The sequence below is a fragment of the Podarcis vaucheri genome (genome assembly GCF_965113315.1).
Source record: "Podarcis vaucheri genome assembly, chromosome: 14".
In the NCBI taxonomy this organism is placed as follows: domain Eukaryota; kingdom Metazoa; phylum Chordata; class Lepidosauria; order Squamata; family Lacertidae; genus Podarcis; species Podarcis vaucheri.
The window spans coordinates 46,927,767-46,944,549 of record NC_138752.1 but is presented as its reverse complement, the minus strand read 5'-3'; the positions used below and the strand labels follow the sequence as shown (position 1 = coordinate 46,944,549).

General features: G+C 47.8%; 1 protein-coding gene and 1 long non-coding RNA gene across 2 annotated transcripts in view; one reads left to right on the top strand and one right to left on the bottom strand.

Annotated features, from left to right (window-relative positions):
* TEKT5 (tektin 5) overlaps nt 1-16,322 on the bottom strand; it is a 27,612-nt gene extending 11,290 nt beyond the window's left edge. The window contains exons 1-5 of the mRNA XM_082199797.1: nt 15,682-16,322; nt 7,412-7,495; nt 5,866-5,936; nt 5,069-5,212; nt 3,928-4,150 (exon numbers count right to left, since the gene is read on the bottom strand). Of these exons, the coding sequence (XP_082055923.1) occupies nt 3,928-4,150; nt 5,069-5,212; nt 5,866-5,936; nt 7,412-7,495; nt 15,682-16,248 (1,089 nt within the window). The 5' untranslated portion in view covers nt 16,249-16,322. The remainder of the gene's footprint in view (nt 1-3,927; nt 4,151-5,068; nt 5,213-5,865; nt 5,937-7,411; nt 7,496-15,681) is intronic.
* On the top strand, nt 3,022-16,783 carry LOC309519172. The gene is made up of 3 exons (XR_014213718.1): nt 3,022-3,206; nt 5,266-5,411; nt 16,674-16,783. It is a non-coding gene; the product is annotated as an uncharacterized lncRNA (long non-coding RNA).

Genomic DNA, 16,783 nt, shown 5'->3' with positions numbered 1-16,783 from the left:
CATTCTGCTGTTCCCCACCTCCTGTACACAAGTGTTCACCTTATACAAAATTCCACACAGAGCAAGAGCTGCGGCGTCATGCATACACAAAAGGAGTGCGTCTCAGTGTGAATAAGGAACCACCTAGCAAATTTGGCATTCAAATTGGGTGGCTAAAATGTGTCAAGTGGTATTCAAGATGAGGGAGGTTAAAGAATGCTGCAGGCCTGGGCTCTCCCACTCCCGACAATCCCTGGCGTTGTTGTTTCAACTGTGCTATTTTTTGTTAACTGTTTTTAAGAGAACAATTACTGCAGCGACTGTAAAATTAAAAACAAAACAAATAAATACATCCACCAGTGTTACAGAGTGCATGCATCTTGCTTGGTGACTCTATATATTGTCTCATTAAATGGGCTTGTTATGCATAAAAGATCATCTTCGTATTCGCGGCATACAGACTGCAGAGGCAATTTGCACCAAAGAGTCTCTCCTGAATGGCACCTGTGGCGCTTTGACTCTGAATTCATGCTTTCTGACTTCCAGTTGATCTGGTTATCAATTTCATCGAGATGCATTTAATTTTTTGCACCACGTTTGCAGGGAGCTAATACAGCATCCACAGTTTCTGCGGCATTTGTCCTGATTTGTTTGAACCCTCTCCCTCCTGCACACAAAAACATTCTTTAAAATGGAAAAGGTTGGGTTTTTTTAATGGGGAGAAATGCTCATTAAATATAGGTATTAAGAGTCAATATTGCTACATGGGACTGGCGGAAATGACCGGCAGAATCCGAGACCAGGGGAAAGAGACGGCGGAAGAAGATTGGAAGAAATTTAAAATTTATCTCAAGAAATATTGTAAAATTAATGAGTGTTAAAATGTTGCGGTTATAGAAAGTAAGGGATTACAGCTGAAAAAGATTAAGTAAAAGAAAAGGAAAGGAAACAATTGGATAAAATAAAGGGGGAGGATTTGCTGAAATAATTTTGGAAATTGGAATGCAGAAAGGGGAGGTATGGGGAAGTCGGTGAAGTAAGGTTTAAGAAAAAAAAAAAGGATTTGAAATTATACATGTTTGTTTGTTTTTGAGTGTGTATGTTTGTATTGTGTATTGTGTGTGTATGTATAATTTGTGAAAATTTAATAAATATTTATTTTAAAAAATTAAGAGTCAATATTGGGTGAAACAAGATTATCAAAGATCTGGAAACCAAGCCTTATGACTTTATACTAGAGAGTGCTGGGTATGTTTAGCCTGGAAAAGAGAAGACTGAGAGGTGACATGATAGCTATCTTCAAATATATGAAGAGCTATCGCATGGAAGGTGGAGCAAGTCTATTTTCTGTTGGATGGTCATCTGTCAGGGATGCTTTAGCTGTGATTCCTGCATTGCAGAGGGTGGAAATAGATGACTGATGGGGTCTCTTCCAACTCCACAGACCTACAATTCTATAATGCCGTGTCTTTGCCTTGGAGCCAGTGTGGTGTAGTGGTTAAGAGCGGTGGACTCGTAATCTGGTGAACCAGGTTCGCTTCCCCGCTCCTCCACATGCAGCTGCTGGGTGACCTTGGGCCAGTCACACTTCTCTGAAGTCTCTCAGCCTCACTCACCTCACAGAGTGTTTGTTGTGGGGGAGGAAGGGAAAGGAGATGGTTAGCCGCTTTGAGACTCCTTAAAGATAAAGGGACCCCTGACCATTAGGTCCAGTCGCAGACGACTCTGGGGTTGTGGCACTCATCTCGCTTTACTGGCCATGGGAGCCGGTGTACAGCTTCTGGGTCATGTGGCCAGCATGACTAAGCCACTTCTGGTGAACCAGAGCAGCGCACGGAAACGCCATTTACCTTCCCGCCAGAGCGGTACCTATTTATGTACTTGCACTTTGATGTGCTTTCGAATTGCTAGGTTGGCAGGAGCAGGGACCGAGCAACGGGAGCTCACCTTGTTACGGGGATTCGAACCGCCGACCTTCTGATCAGCAAGTCCAAGGCTCTGTGGTTTAACCCACAGCGCCACCTGTGTCCCCTGAGACTCCTTAGGGTAGTGATAAAGTGGGATATCAAATCCAAAATCTTATTCTTCTTCTCTTCTTGGAGCAACAGCACCAGAATCATGGCCAATATTGAACAAGTTTTACTTGAAAGCAGCAATTCACTGTCACACTGTCACAATTCACTGAGCCTGGACAGCTCGGTTGGTTAGAAGCATGGTGCCCATAACATCAAGGATGTAAGTTCGATCCCCGTAAGGATCAGCTGAATTTTCCTGCATTGGGGGGGGGGGTTGCACTAGATGAGCCCCAGGGTCCCTTCCAATTCTTTTTTTAAAAAATAAATTCATTTATTTGGTTTTTAAAATTAAAGTTTTTCAATCACATATCCAACATACAACATAAAAACAAGATTCCAAAGAAACTCCTGGACTTCTCCCCTTTGTGGGTCCTATTGTTAGTCATTTCCTCCTGCATCTTTTACAATAATTCAATTTTTTTACATCTCCATTATATCCAAAATTCACCATTAAACTACAAGTGTTATTCCAACCCTACTAACAATTTTAACTGTTTACAATGATTTTTAAGATAAATGATAAATCTCCCCCATTCCTTATTAAAATTTTAGTCTTCCTGATTTCTGATTCTTCCGGTCATTTTGGCCATTTCGTAATAATCCGTCAACTTAATCTGCCATTCTTCTCTGGTCTTTATCTTCTTTCCATCTCTGGGCCAATAACATCCACAGAGCCATGGCCGCATACATAAATAATCTTTTCTGCTCCATTGAGATTTCGATATATTGGGGTTTTTGGGTCCCTTCCAATTCTATGTGCCTCCTCTCCCATACTGAGAGCAAAGACGGAGAAGAGAAAATGATTGCCGGACCTCCTTTTCATGTCATGCCCAACCTTAGTGGGGCTTGCCACGTTTCCCATGCTCATGCCTTTTATGACAGCCCATTGTTGGGTCTTGTCCGGGTTCTGTGGCATGGTGACATCACAGTGCAGCTTGGGTGGTCTACACATCCCTGAGCTGAGGAATCCACAAGGCCAGCTCACTCGACTGAAAGGACGGCACCCACCATGCCAAAAGTAGCAGCCTTCAAAAGTTATCATCTAGGACAGCTGCCCCCCCACTGCAAGATGGTAGGAGAATCCTTGCTCATGGCCCTCGAGGGCTTTTTGGGCGGCCCTCCCCAGCCTTTGCGCTGCCTACCCAAAGCCCGGTAAGTGAGTCCTAGAGTCTTCCCTCCTCCTTCCCAAAACCTATTTAGAGTTTGCCCAGCTAGGGGAAAGAGGTGGGAGAGCTCTCCTCTTCTTCTTCTTCTTCTTCTTCTTCTTCTTCTTCTTCTTCCTCCTCCTCCTCCTCCTCCTCCTCCTCCTCTTCTCCTATCACTCGTAGCCAAGTAAGATTGTCTTCCATGAACACGGACTTAACGGTGAGTCCGTAAGTGACTGTGGAGGCCAATTCTGGACCCACACGTCCTTCCACAGTGGGGACATAGATTTCTGGGTAGGAATTGATCACGGTGAGGGTTTGCCAAGTGTGCTTTCCACTTAGCACGTTTCTCCCTTGTGTCCTGAGTTTGAGCGTCTTCAAAGCCCATGACACCTTTGGTAAAGGCTGTTCTCCAATTGGAGCGCTCGCAGGCCAGTTGTCGGCATTTATACTACATTTTTACAGGAGGTGTGTTTATACAGCTAGGGAAAAGAGGTGGGAGAGTTCTAGGGACCACCAAAACAAAGGATCTTAGCAGCTGGGCAGTTTCGTATTGGGAAATATTGGCGGTATTCACTGGTTTGGTTTCCATTCTGGACCCAGGAGGAAGGAGGGAACACAGGCAATTTCCACTCCTGCCTCCATTTCCACCCGAAGTCTCTTCCATCCCCAGCACTCAGCATCTCTGCCTAACCCGCCCAGCCTCTTGAAGACCAGCGCCCTCCTACCTTAGCCAGCTGTGCCTGCAACTGGTTCTTGGAGTCCGCTATTTCCGAAATGCGGGCATCGAAGGCCAAATTCGTGTTTGTCCACTGCCTCCACATATCGTCGGAAGTGGTTTCCAGGGTGTGGTCCGCTTCGCTGCAGAGGGTGGCTGTGTTGGCACGTGCGTTCTGTGAATACCGGATGTTGTCATCGCTAAACTTGGCCCATGTTTCAGGGACTGTCACTCTGCAAGGTATAAGAACCTGGGTTACTGCGAAAAACCAGCATGATGTCCTGTGTTCCAGGGTGCTGTGGGACACTACGCAAAATAAATTGCGTAAAGGTAAAGGGACCCCTGACCATTAGGTCCAGTCATGAACAACTCTGGGGTTGCGGCACTCATCTCTCTCTATAGGCCGAGGGAGCCAGCGTACAGCTTCCGGGTTATGTGGCCAGCATGACTAAGCTGCTTCTGGCGAACCAGAGCAGCACACAGACACGCTGTTTACCTTCCCGCCAGAGTGATACCTATTTATCTACTTGCACTTTGACGTGCTTTCAAACTGCTAGGTTGGCAGGAGCAGGGACCGAGCAACGGGAGCTCATCCCGTCACAGGGATTCGAACCGCCGACCTTCTGATTGGCAAGTCCTAGGCTCTGTGGTTTGACCCACAGCACCACCCGCGTCCCACAAGGTAAAGGTAAAGGGACCCCTGACCATTAGGTCCAGTCGTGACCGACTCTGGGGTTGCGGCGCTCATCTCGCTTTATTGGCCAAGGGAGCCGGTGTACTTAAATATATATATATATATATATTTGCTTTCGTATATATATATCCACGACATCACGGCACCATACAATTTGTAATTATGCAAAAGGATTTTGTATAAAAAAATTCTGCAAGTTCAAAGGCCGAATTCACAAACACACTAATTGCATCCACTTGGAAGCAAAAATGTTGTAGCCTCCCCCCTCTGAAGCTTTGCTTTGTACAATAGGTACAACTGCTCATCTTTGAAAATCCAGGAAGTTTACTTTCTGTTTATTAGGATTGCTTTCACCCCTGGATTTTAAGAGGTGTGGGCTCGGTGTCTGTCATATACCCAGCATGCTCAATAACCCACTCTAGTAATGGATATTAGAAGCAGAGTGCCCCAGACTTACGTTCCATCTATTTTTTCCACTCCGTGGTAGAAATTGATGCTGTCGGAAGTGTTCCTCAGGTTATAGCACTTCTCATCGATGAAATGGGCTGAGTTCTTGTCTCCAAGATCCCTCTCGAGAGCATGTTGGGCATCTCTGTTAACACTGTGTAGGAGGACGAGGATTTCTGTTATAGCAGCATATTTACAATTTTAAAGCCTTTTGCAGGTGACAATGGGCAAGAAAGAAGAAGTCTTGGAAATTCCATTTCCATATTCAAAAACCGTGAAAACAAGCTGTGGATTTCGGCCTAAAATATGAGCGGAATGACACCGGTGCCTTTTACCAGGCAGAAGCTGAACAGGTAAGGAAGATTCACCAATATTATTGCCAGTAAATGCCTTACCTGTTGGATTTCTGCCTGCTGTGAAGTTATAGAAACCCCATCGGGGGGTGGGGTTAAAGGAAAACCCAGTAGTACCAACAATTATGCTGCTTCTTTTTTTAGCAGCAGGGAAACTTTTGCCGTTCCTCCCTTTGAGGGCTGGGTGTGACTTCCTGGGTAGTGTTGTGAATTCTGGGTCCATTCCAGATGGCCGGGCAACCCAGGAAGGTTAAAGGGCTTTTGTTGTTGAGAACTGCCAAGAGACCTGATGGCCATCCTTTGGAGAACTACACACTAAAAGAGGATTTCTCGAGGCAAAGGCTGCTGAGTTCTAACGGTGGCTGAGACATCGCAAATGAACGGGGTGCCCAATTCACCGGCCGCCTTTAAAGGCCATGTATATTTTGTGCGTGTGTGTGTTTAAAAAACTTACTTAATTTGTTGTTCAATCCTTTCTGCAAGCTTCCTCATTCTTTCTTGGCATGCTCTGATCAGGTCAACCTCCTGTAATGGAAAATAGACACCTGCTGTCATTGATCCTGCAAAAATGGAGGTTGAAAGAGCATCCTTTATCGGACATTCTCAACATCCACCAAGCCTCCCTGCCCTTTCCATTGTGCTGTTGTTTGGTTGGGATGTTGTTGCTTTCTTGGGGAGAAGGCTTGCCTGGTTTTTTAGGCATGTGTTTTGTTTCCTTCCCAGGCTGCAGATGTCTTGCCTGTGCTTTCAAGGGAGTATGTTGAGCATCCGTACCCATGACAGTTTTGTACATTTCCAAATTTGTCCCCAGACCCCAGAAATCTGGGGACCGGTGAGCAATGGGAACGTGCACAGATTCCTGGTTGCATTCTGCTTCTCGTACTACAAAAGTTGCTTCCCACACATGTCTTCCTCAATGGGGATCTTAGCACGAACAAGTGATTTATGGAAAGCTGGTCACAAAATTCCTGAACCAGGCAGTTTGATTCTACGGCTTTAGGCTTGAATAGAGACAAAGGATTCCTCGCCCACTACAGCTGTGCATCAAGGCAGCAAAAGAGGTTTAAAGACATGTGCCACCTTGAACATCTTAGTAGGATAGAAATGCAATCATAATAAATGCTCATTGAGGGAGGATAGCACATCTCAAATGTGATAAAATGAGTCCTAGTTCTCCATCCATAAATCTATTTGTCCTTAAATTAAGGTGTGTGTTTTTATTTGTTTTGATTTTTGCTTTAATGCACTAACATAATTATAAATTTTATGTCAGTTTGGGTTTGGGCCAGTTTTCCTAAACTTGTTTCTGGCGTGAAAATAGCATTTTGCTAAAAGGAATCTAATGCAGCTAAACTTTAGACTTCTGAGTAACAATGCACAAAATCCCCCTACCCCCCCCCCCAAAAAAAAGGAATTTAAATGCACTTTGGGGATAGCTTTAAAACCTGGCCCTTCCCAATGTACACCTGTGATGTACATCTCTTGAGCTTTATAAAAATAAAAATATTAAGGAACACAACTATCTCCTATGTACTATAATCTGGCTTTAGGTTCAAATTGTGCTTGGTTTATGCATATGATTTATTATCATATGAATTTTGGACCTTAGGTCTTCTCTGCTACCAGATTGCGGTTCCCAGGTCTTAAGATGCAAGACTCTAGCATTTCTGGTGTTTGACGACAAGCGTCAACACAGCATGACCATATGCCAACAAAACAAAAAGCCATAAGTCACAAGCCATAATTGTTTTGGGCTTACTCCTAAAGCCCCTGATCCACTCGCACAGGATTCATGAATCCGCTTGCGGGTCATTGACCCAGAGGCTGGGAACTGCTGCTCTGAAATTTCAGGTTAAACTTGGACTTCTCTGAGCAAGATAGAGAGCCAAGGGAGAATCCAAAAAATGGGTTTTATCAAGAAAACGGAACACCTGTCTCGAGTGCTCTTTCTGGCTACCTTCTGCAAACTCATTTCACAAAGCCAGCAAAGCTTGCTGTACCTGGATGAGATTCTTTTCCACGTCATCATGGACCAAGTCGATGCCCATCCGTTTCTCCCGATTGTATAAGCATTCCAAAGCCACCTGAAAGCAGACAAGAAAACCACGGGTTCAGATAACTCCTTCAGAGGGGTAAAGACTAATAGTGAGTCTTTGGAAAAACACTGCAAGGTGTTTTTCCTTTCCACGTTCGATCTCCTAATAGAGGAAGAAAACTGTTCCAAATATATCTGTGAATGGTTAACCTGTAACTAAAACATGTGGATGAATGGATGTTTGTTTGTTGCTAGGACCCAAAGCGCTGGATGATCAAAATGGCAATTAGGAGACCCATTAGCGGCTAAATTACTGGACCCTTTTTCCCCCTCTGGGTCAGCCTAAGGACACACAAGGAATTCAATTTTTGTGTGTGAATTTTGACACAAACACTATTCGATCCACACTTCCCCAAACTAAGGTGTAGAACAGCGCTGAGGCTGCAAGCCTAACCCTACTTACCTGGGAGTAAACCCCATCAATGAGACTGATTACTCATACACCCAACAACCGCTGGGCCACCCCAAGCTCCCCTGCCCCCCAGAATCCCAACCCCCAACGCACAGTACAGACTTCCGTGCCTCCCTGCAACTAGCGGTGTGGCATGGGTTGTCATCACCCGGGGCAAGGCAAGTAATTTGCGCCCCCTAACCCGTGGATTTGCGCCCCCTAACCCTACAAATCTATGCCTATGAATGATGGTGCCTCTCTCTCTCTCTTTCTCATTTTCCAATTGATTCCCATTTCCGCCGATCGATCCCCGAAGCTCTCACCCAGCAAAATCCGTGCGTAATTACGCTTCGCCATCCCTAATCCTGCCGCTTCCACTGGGAAATCCTGACGGTGCGTTTCTCCTCTCCAAACTTTCCCCGGCCCTTTGCCGGCCGGTGCAGCCCTTTTGGCTACGAGCTCCCCTCCTTCTCTGCCCGCTTCCGACCCCACCTCCCCGTCCAGCCTCTCTATCTCCTGAAAAAAGGTGCCGGCGCCGAGCAGGACACCCCGGCGGCCATCGGAGAGAGGCGGGGCCGAGGGAGGCAAGCCAATGGGCGAGGCGGGGGTAGGTGGCCCCGGGGGCGGGTGCTGCCGCAGTCCTCGGATGGGCAAGGTAGGAGCAGGCAGAGGCTGGCCGGCCGCTCTGACAATAGGGGCGGGCCGAGGGCACGACGGGGCTGGGCCCTCTGGACTCGCGCCCCCCCAGATGTTGCGCCCGGTGCGGCCGGCACCCCTGGCACCCCCCACGCTATGCCACTGCCTGCAACCCCTCCCTTCCAGTGTGGACCACCACCCGCACACCCTGAGCTCGCTACACTACTGGAAACTTTGCACTTCTGGTTGGTATTGCACTGCTAGTTATCCACTGACTTTCACACTTCCTGGATGCCCCAATGTTGCTGTCACTTCAAAAAAAAATAAATGTGTATTTTGCAGGGAGATACCTTTTAAAATATATATTTAAATTCTTGTCTACATGCATTTCTACCCCCTGAAAATTCACAGATTAATTTCTTCTTCCATATCTGCCCTTATTATTAAGTGCTGATGCTTAGGGAAGATTTGTACGTCTTCAAGTTTGTCCAACTGCATGCCTAAGCTGCAGACAATATGGGAACTTCAGCCATCAGCCAGCAATCAGATCGCCCGCCACGTTTCCATATCAGTTTGCAATTCATTTGTTTTAAAAGGTCCTTGTGAGAATTCGTCGGTGTTGTGGTATGAATTTCTCCTAATCGCCACATTTCTTTTTTGTACCCCATTTTGCCTAATGCACAGATTTTTGTGAACCCCCTAATATGATTTTTTGTATGCTGTTTTTGCCAAACAATACCCCACCCCAAGTACTTCAGATAGAGCAAGGCTTGAATGTCCTTGAATGTCGAATTCCCCTCCCAGAAGACAGCAGTCTTGTTTCATCCAATCACAGCACATGGAACAAAGTTGTGGACGTGGAAGGGGAAAAACTAAGATTTCAGTGGTGTAGCAACCCCCACTGGCGCCCGGGGCAGACGAAAGTTGTTCAGCTTTCGGGTGAAAATCAAAGTGGATCAGCTTTTTTTAGGACAGCCGCTGATTTCAGGGACGCACAACACACCCAACAACCACTGGGCCACCCTCAAGCTCCCCTGCCCCCCAGAATCCCAACTCCCAACGCACAGTACAGACTTCTGTGCCTCCCTACGACCCCTCCCTTCCAGTGTGGACCACCACCCACACACCCTGAGCTCGCTACACTACTGGAAACTTTGCACTTCTGCCTCTAGACCCCTGTCAGGCTTGAAGGGGACATGCAACCAGTCTTGGCTGCTCTACCCAAAAGAAAACTGAGCCACATCTATTTGAAAAGCGAAACTAGTACACCACCTTGTGGCCAGTTTTAGACTCAAAAAGCAAGACCGGACTAGGAAGAGTCAGGGCAAGGGTGCTATCAGCCTTAACCGCTGCACGTCACTTTTCAACAAAGCCTGCCATTCACTCTCTGAATTTTGGGACCTGTGTGTTGTGTGCACTTTTCTACAGCTTAAGGGAAGAGTGCACGCTTTTTTGTTCTGAAACTAAAGGTTCTCAAGAGTCGGGTTAAAGAAGTGATCCCCAAGCGCACAGATAAAGCATCTGGCAAGGCCCCATGGGGCTGTCTTTGAAGATAGTTCAGAAGCCGCTCTTCAGTCGTCTTCGCTCAGGGCTTCTGGCGACAGGGCTGGTTAAGTGAATCTCGCCCATTTTCTTCTGTGTGCTCCCAATATTATTTGTCGTTCTCGCTGCAACAACCTGAGGGTGCAGTCCAAATCTACACCCATCCACAGTGGTGCTTTATGAAGCGGCAGAGCAGAGAGGGGTCAGTAAGATTGCTTCGGGAGTCTGGAGCTGGCACAGCGAATGGGCCCAAATTGGTGTCCGATGCTGTCGCTCAGTGGCAGGGAGATTGGTCCAAGATCCCACAGATCTCACTCAGGCTGGTCCAGCCCCACACCCACCTCTGGACTACGCCCCATCTGGGGGCTATACTGGGCCCATCACCTCCTGGCAAATAGAAGGGGAAGAAATGGAGGCAGTGAGAGATTTTACTTTCTTGGGCTCCTTGATCACTGCATTAGGTGACAGCAGTCACGAAATTAAAAGACGCCTGCTTCTTGGGAGAAAAGCAATGACAAACCTAGACAGCATCTTAAAAAGCAGAGACATCACCTTGCCAACAAAGGTCTGTATAGTTAAAGCTATGGTTTTCCCAGTAGTGGTGTATGGAAGTGAGAGCTGGACCATAAAGAAGGCTGATTGCCAGAGAATTGATGCTTTTGAATTATGGTGCTGGAGGAGACTCTTGAGAGTCCCATGGACTGCAAGAAGATCAGCCCTGAGTGCTCACTGGAAGGACAGATCCTGAAACTGAGGCTCCAATACTTTGGCCACCTCATGAAAAGAGAAGACTCCCTGGAAAAGACACTGATGTTGGGAAAGATGGAGGGCACAAGGAGAAGGGGACAACAGAGAACGAGATGGTTGGATAGTGTTCTTGAAGCTACCAGCATGAGTTTGACCAAACTGCGGGAGGCAGTGGAAGACAGGAGTACCTGGCGTGCTCTAGTCCATGGGGTCACGAAGAGTCGGACACAACTAAACGACTAAACAACAACTATATATATATATATATATATATATATATATATATGCAGGTTTTGGTGTCTTCGGGTGTCTTCCCGTGTAAGAGTCGGGGTGTCTGTGCGACGTTTCGACGAGGTCTCACTCGTCATCTTCAGGCTGGTGCTTTCGGCTTCTTGTTACGTGTCCGCGCTCCGCCCGCCGCGTTCCCGCTCTTGTCCTCCGCAGCCGCCGAGCACCGTCTGAGAGGAAAAGGCCTTTTCCTCTCAGACGGTGCTCGGCGGCTGCGGAGGACAAGAGCGGGAACGCGGCGGGCGGAGCGCGGACACGTAACAAGAAGCCGAAAGCACCAGCCTGAAGATGACGAGTGAGACCTCGTCGAAACGTCGCACAGACACCCCGACTCTTACACGGGAAGACACCCGAAGACACCAAAACCTGCATTCCTGTACCCGTGAAAATCTACGAAAGCAAATATATATATATATATATATATATATATATGCAGGTTTTGGTGTCTTCGGGTGTCTTCCCGTGTAAGAGTCGGGGTGTCTGTGCGACGTTTCGACGAGGTCTCACTCGTCATCTTCAGGCTGGTGCTTTCGGCTTCTTGTTACTGGAACAGAGCAGAATCTGGTGTTTGAGTTCCTATAAATACTGTTGAGGGGTGTGGTGTATAGCCTCCAACGTTCTGAGCAGAGAGGAAGTTCCTAGATTAGTGTGCCTTTTCTTCTTTTGTTCCTTAATTACTTGAGGGATATCTTGAGTGATTTCATGAGTGATATTCTGAATACCACTGGGTGGGTCATTAAGTGTAGATTAGTTGCTAAAGCTTTTGTGTCTTGACCTCTTGAGCTTGTGAAGAGTTTTTCTGAGAAGATGGCTGTGCTGCATTTAGTTGTGCTCTGGCTTGGCTTCGTGTATAGGGGCGAGCTGTGGTTTTGTGCCTTGTGCCAGCCAGATCTGTGTAGGGATTGCAGGGGGGTGCAGCATCCGGAGGTGCCACTATAGTTTGGCTACTGGATGGAGTCTGTAATATGTCTGTGGAGAGGGTCTGGGTTTGGGTCTGGTGTGGTTGATTGGTGACGGCGTTCTGTGTGCCTCTGGTTCTGGTGTCGGTTTTTGTGGGGAGGGCTAATTTCCAGATGTCTGGCAGGCGGGACGTGTCGTCACGCTTGTTCATGTTGTGAGGGTGTTTCTCTATCTCGATGGCTTCCATGATTATTCTCTTGTGGTGATGTTCCATGTTAAAGAGCAATTTGGAATCTGCAAAATTAATTTCGTGTCCTGTTTCTTTCATGTGTTCCAACACATGAAAGAAACAGGACACGAAATTAATTTTGCAGATTCCAAATTGCTCTTTAACATGGAACATCACCACAAGAGAATAATCATGGAAGCCATCGAGATAGAGAAACACCCTCACAACATGAACAAGCGTGACGACACGTCCCGCCTGCCAGACATCTGGAAATTAGCCCTCCCCACAAAAACCGACACCAGAACCAGAGGCACACAGAACGCCGTCACCAATCAACCACACCAGACCCAAACCCAGACCCTCTCCACAGACATATTACAGACTCCATCCAGTAGCCAAACTATAGTGGCACCTCCGGATGCTGCACCCCCCTGCAATCCCTACACAGATCTGGCTGGCACAAGGCACAAAACCACAGCTCGCCCCTATACACGAAGCCAAGCCAGAGCACAACTAAATGCAGCACAGCCATCTTCTCAGAAAAACTCTTCACAAGCTCAAGAGGTCAAGACACAAAAGCTTTAGCAACTAATCTACACTTAATGACCCACCCAGTGGTATTCAGAATATCACTCATGAAATCACTCAAGATATCCCTCAAGTAATTAAGGAACAAAAGAAGAAAAGGCACACTAATCTAGGAACTTCCTCTCTGCCCAGAACGTTGGAGGCTATACACCACACCCCTCAACAGTATTTATAGGAACTCAAACACCAGATTCTGCTCTGTTCCAGTAACAAGAAGCCGAAAGCACCAGCCTGAAGATGACGAGTGAGACCTCGTCGAAACGTCGCACAGACACCCCGACTCTTACACGGGAAGACACCCGAAGACACCAAAACCTGCATTCCTGTACCCGTGAAAATCTACGAAAGCATATATATATATATATATATACACATAACAAATTATCAAAACAAATCCTCTTCCTTGTCCCCCCATTTCTTTCCTCCCCCCAACAAACCCTCCCTCCCTCTCCCCCAAGAATTCCTTCAGCTCTTCTCTCTGATTTCTCAACTCATGTTGTTCTCTGCATATTGTAAAATTGCATACATCCTTGTATTATCTACTATGTTGACCCTCACTAAATTTGGTATGTTTGTTCAAAACCTGCCAAGGAGTCCAGTTCATTTTGTAGTCTTTTTAAGTAATCTGTAAAAAGTTCCCATTCTTCTTTAAAGTCGCAGTTGTCCTTATCTTGCAATTTGTATGTCAGTTTCGCCAGTTCTGCATAGTCCATCAATTTCTCTTGCCACTGTTCTTTTGTTGGGGTTTCTGCATTCTTCCATCCTTGTGCTATCAAGACTCTTGCCACTGTTGTAGCACCATCTGGGGGCTTTCTGCCAGCTACCACTGGTGGGCACCCCGTCCTCAGCATTCCTGCCCACCGGCACATTTTGCAGACAAAGCGGAAAGTGACATCTCGCTCCATGGGTAGCAGAAAGCCAGCTTAGCTGGAGGAACACTCAATTCAAATCTCCCCCTTGCCTGGTGCAAAGTGGGTCTGGGGTGCTGTGTTAAACGTAAAGGGACCCCTGACCATTAGGTCCAGTCGTGGCCGACTCTGGGGTTGCGGCACACATCTTGCTTTATTGGCTGAGCTCACCCCATTGCAGGGATTCGAACCACCGACCTTCTGATCGGCAAGTCCTAGGCTCTGTGGTTTAACCCACGTGACTACAAATGGCTTTTTCTCAGTGGACCTGTTCTGGATGGTGTTTTTAAATAAGATTTGACTGCGGTTGCTTGTGACCATCTAGATCAGGCACGACCAACCCTATAGAGACTGCGATCTACTCCAAGTATAATAAAACTGGCAGTGATCTACCTATTGTCATTGCCCATAGTTCTTGAGCTTTTTTTAGGGAAAGACACCAGAGTTGTTGAGCTTTGGGGGGGGCACTCCCTCCCTTCCCCACTTGCCGCCAGCACAGCAAATACAACCTTTCTAAGCAGCACCGGCGGAGGGCAGTGGCGTAGCGTGGGTTGTCAGCACCCGGGGCAAGGCAAGTAATTTGCGCCCCCTAACCCTAACCCCCAGATGTTGCGCCCGGTGCGGCCGGCCCCCCCGCACCCCCCACGCTACGCCACTGGCGGAGGGGCGTGCCGCAATCACTAAGGAGAAACCAGGTGATCACTTTTATTACTCCTGCAGTCGACCGGGAGCACCACAGCAATCTACAGGTTCAACATTGCTGATCTAAATCATTGCTTTTAGATTATTATTATTTTTAGTGGTATGGTGGTTTCTTACTCATACTTGATTTGTTGGTTATCTCGTTTCTGCTGATTGCCTTGATTGCAGTTTTATGGAAAGGTATCAGAACATTGGAAACGAGCAGTGCTATTTTTCTAGAATTCACCATACACAACCTCCCTTTTTCTCTTACAATGGCAATGGCACCCATCTGAGAGGTACCGGGACTGAGTTCCAGTGAGTTCTGGCTGAAATAAAGCCCTGGAAACAAGCAATAAATTACAGTACTCCCAAGGACTTGAAGCATGACTGTCGTTTTGAAGATCTGGGAGTCGTGCTGTTTTGATATTAGAAACAAGGAATGGTTCTATTAAGGGAGGGAAGGCGGACCACCACTTTGGTCACAGAGGTTGCGCAATGGCTTCTCAGCACAGATGCATACCAAACCAAGAGTGTTAAAGTTAAGAACACCCCTGTTGTTCAGCCCAGACCCTGAGATCCAGCTCCAAGGCCCTTCTGGAAGTTCCCTCACTGTGAGAAGTGAGGTTACAGGGAACCAGGCACAGGGCCTTCTCGATGGTGGCACCCGCCTTGTGGAATGCCCTCCCGTCAAAGAAAGAGCCAATGATACAACCTTCTGTAGACATCTGAAGGCAGCCCTGTATAGGGAAGATTTTAATGTTTCATGTTTTACTGTGTTTTCATATATGCTGGAAGCCGCCCAGAGTGACTGGGGCAATCCAGTCAGACAGGTAAAGGTAAAGGGACCCCTGACCATTAGGTCCAGTCGTGGCCGACTCTGGGGTTGCCGTGCTCATCTTGCTTTATTGGCCGAGGGAGCCGGCATACAGCTTCCGGGTCATGTGGCCAGCATGACTAAGCTGCTTCTGGCGAACCAGAGCAGCGCACGGAAACGCCATTTACCTTCCCGCCGGAGTGGTACCTATTTATCTACTTGCACTTTGACGTGCTTTCGAACTGCTAGGTTGGCAGGAGCAGGGACCGAGCAACGGGAGCTCACCCCGTCGTGGGGATTGAACTGCCAACCTTCTGATCAGCAAGTCCTAAGCTCTGTGGTTTAACCCACAGCGCCACCCGCGTCTCTTCCAGTCAGATAGGCAGGGTACAAATAATAAAATCATCATTAGTATTATTATTATTCCTGGACCACCCTCAGCACCCACCTGCAGTGGTCCCTGGGCTTCATCCGCAGCACATTCTAGGCGCCTCTTGGCTGTGTCCAACATGCGGGTGTCGGACAGCAGCCGTTCGAGTTCATAGGTCAGCTCGGACCTCCAGAAATTGATGTCCGCTAGCCTCTGCCCGATATTCTTCCCGGAGTCTTCCTGCTGCTGCCGCGTCAGCTGGTCTTTGTCCTGCACCAGCCTCCCGGTGTCGGCGTTCAGCCTCCCGGCCCAGTGCCGGTAAGCCTCCGAGCCCTTGATCTGGAGCTGGTTGGCTTTGTACCAGTCGTGGGGGCTGTAGCGAGCGTACAAGGAGGACCGCACCGACGGCAGGATGGTGGGAGGCCGCAGTGGGGCACAGAGGCGCCCCGCTCCCTCATCGTTGGGCCTGAAGGCGGACACTTTGTAGAACAAGCTGGGGCGCCATGAGTTCAGGTAGCGGTAGCCTGGCAGGTAATAAGACTGGTAGCTGTCCTGGCTGATGCTGGTTGGAGCCACCTCTGGAAGGAAGCAACTCTTCCGAGGTCCGCAGTAGCTGGCAGTCTGGGTAGTGCCAAGGAATTCCATCTAACTCCCTGAACCAGCCACTCAACCTTGCTTGGAGGTCAGGGGCATGAGACAAGGCAGAGGCAGCTGCCCCCTGCACTGTGACTCAGTGACGGTGTCACAGAAGATTAGTGAGGGCATCGTGGCCCCAGCAAAGGGGTCTTTTGAGGTTCACTCAGCCTGCCTGTTTTGTTTCCTAAAAACATATGTATCTTTAAAAAAGCAAACAAACCCAAACCAGAAATGGCAACTCTAAGCATGGGGCGATAAGGTCTGGTGTGGCGTAATCATTACAAGTGTGTATAGGGTGCAAGAAAGCCACTCCTGGATCAAATATTTTGGGGGGTGGCTGGGTTAAAATCAGTCAGGGACTGTGCTGAGGTGGGCTGCACAGATGAGGAATGGTGGGAGCCTCCCCCTGAATTCAGGATCCTGAATTTTCCCAGGAGCAATGGGAGAGTATAGATTTGGAACAGTAGTTCGCAGAGGGACATAGTTCAGAAGACAAATGTTGGGAATAACTGGCTGGTGAACAGCTAGGAGGAGAAGAACCGGG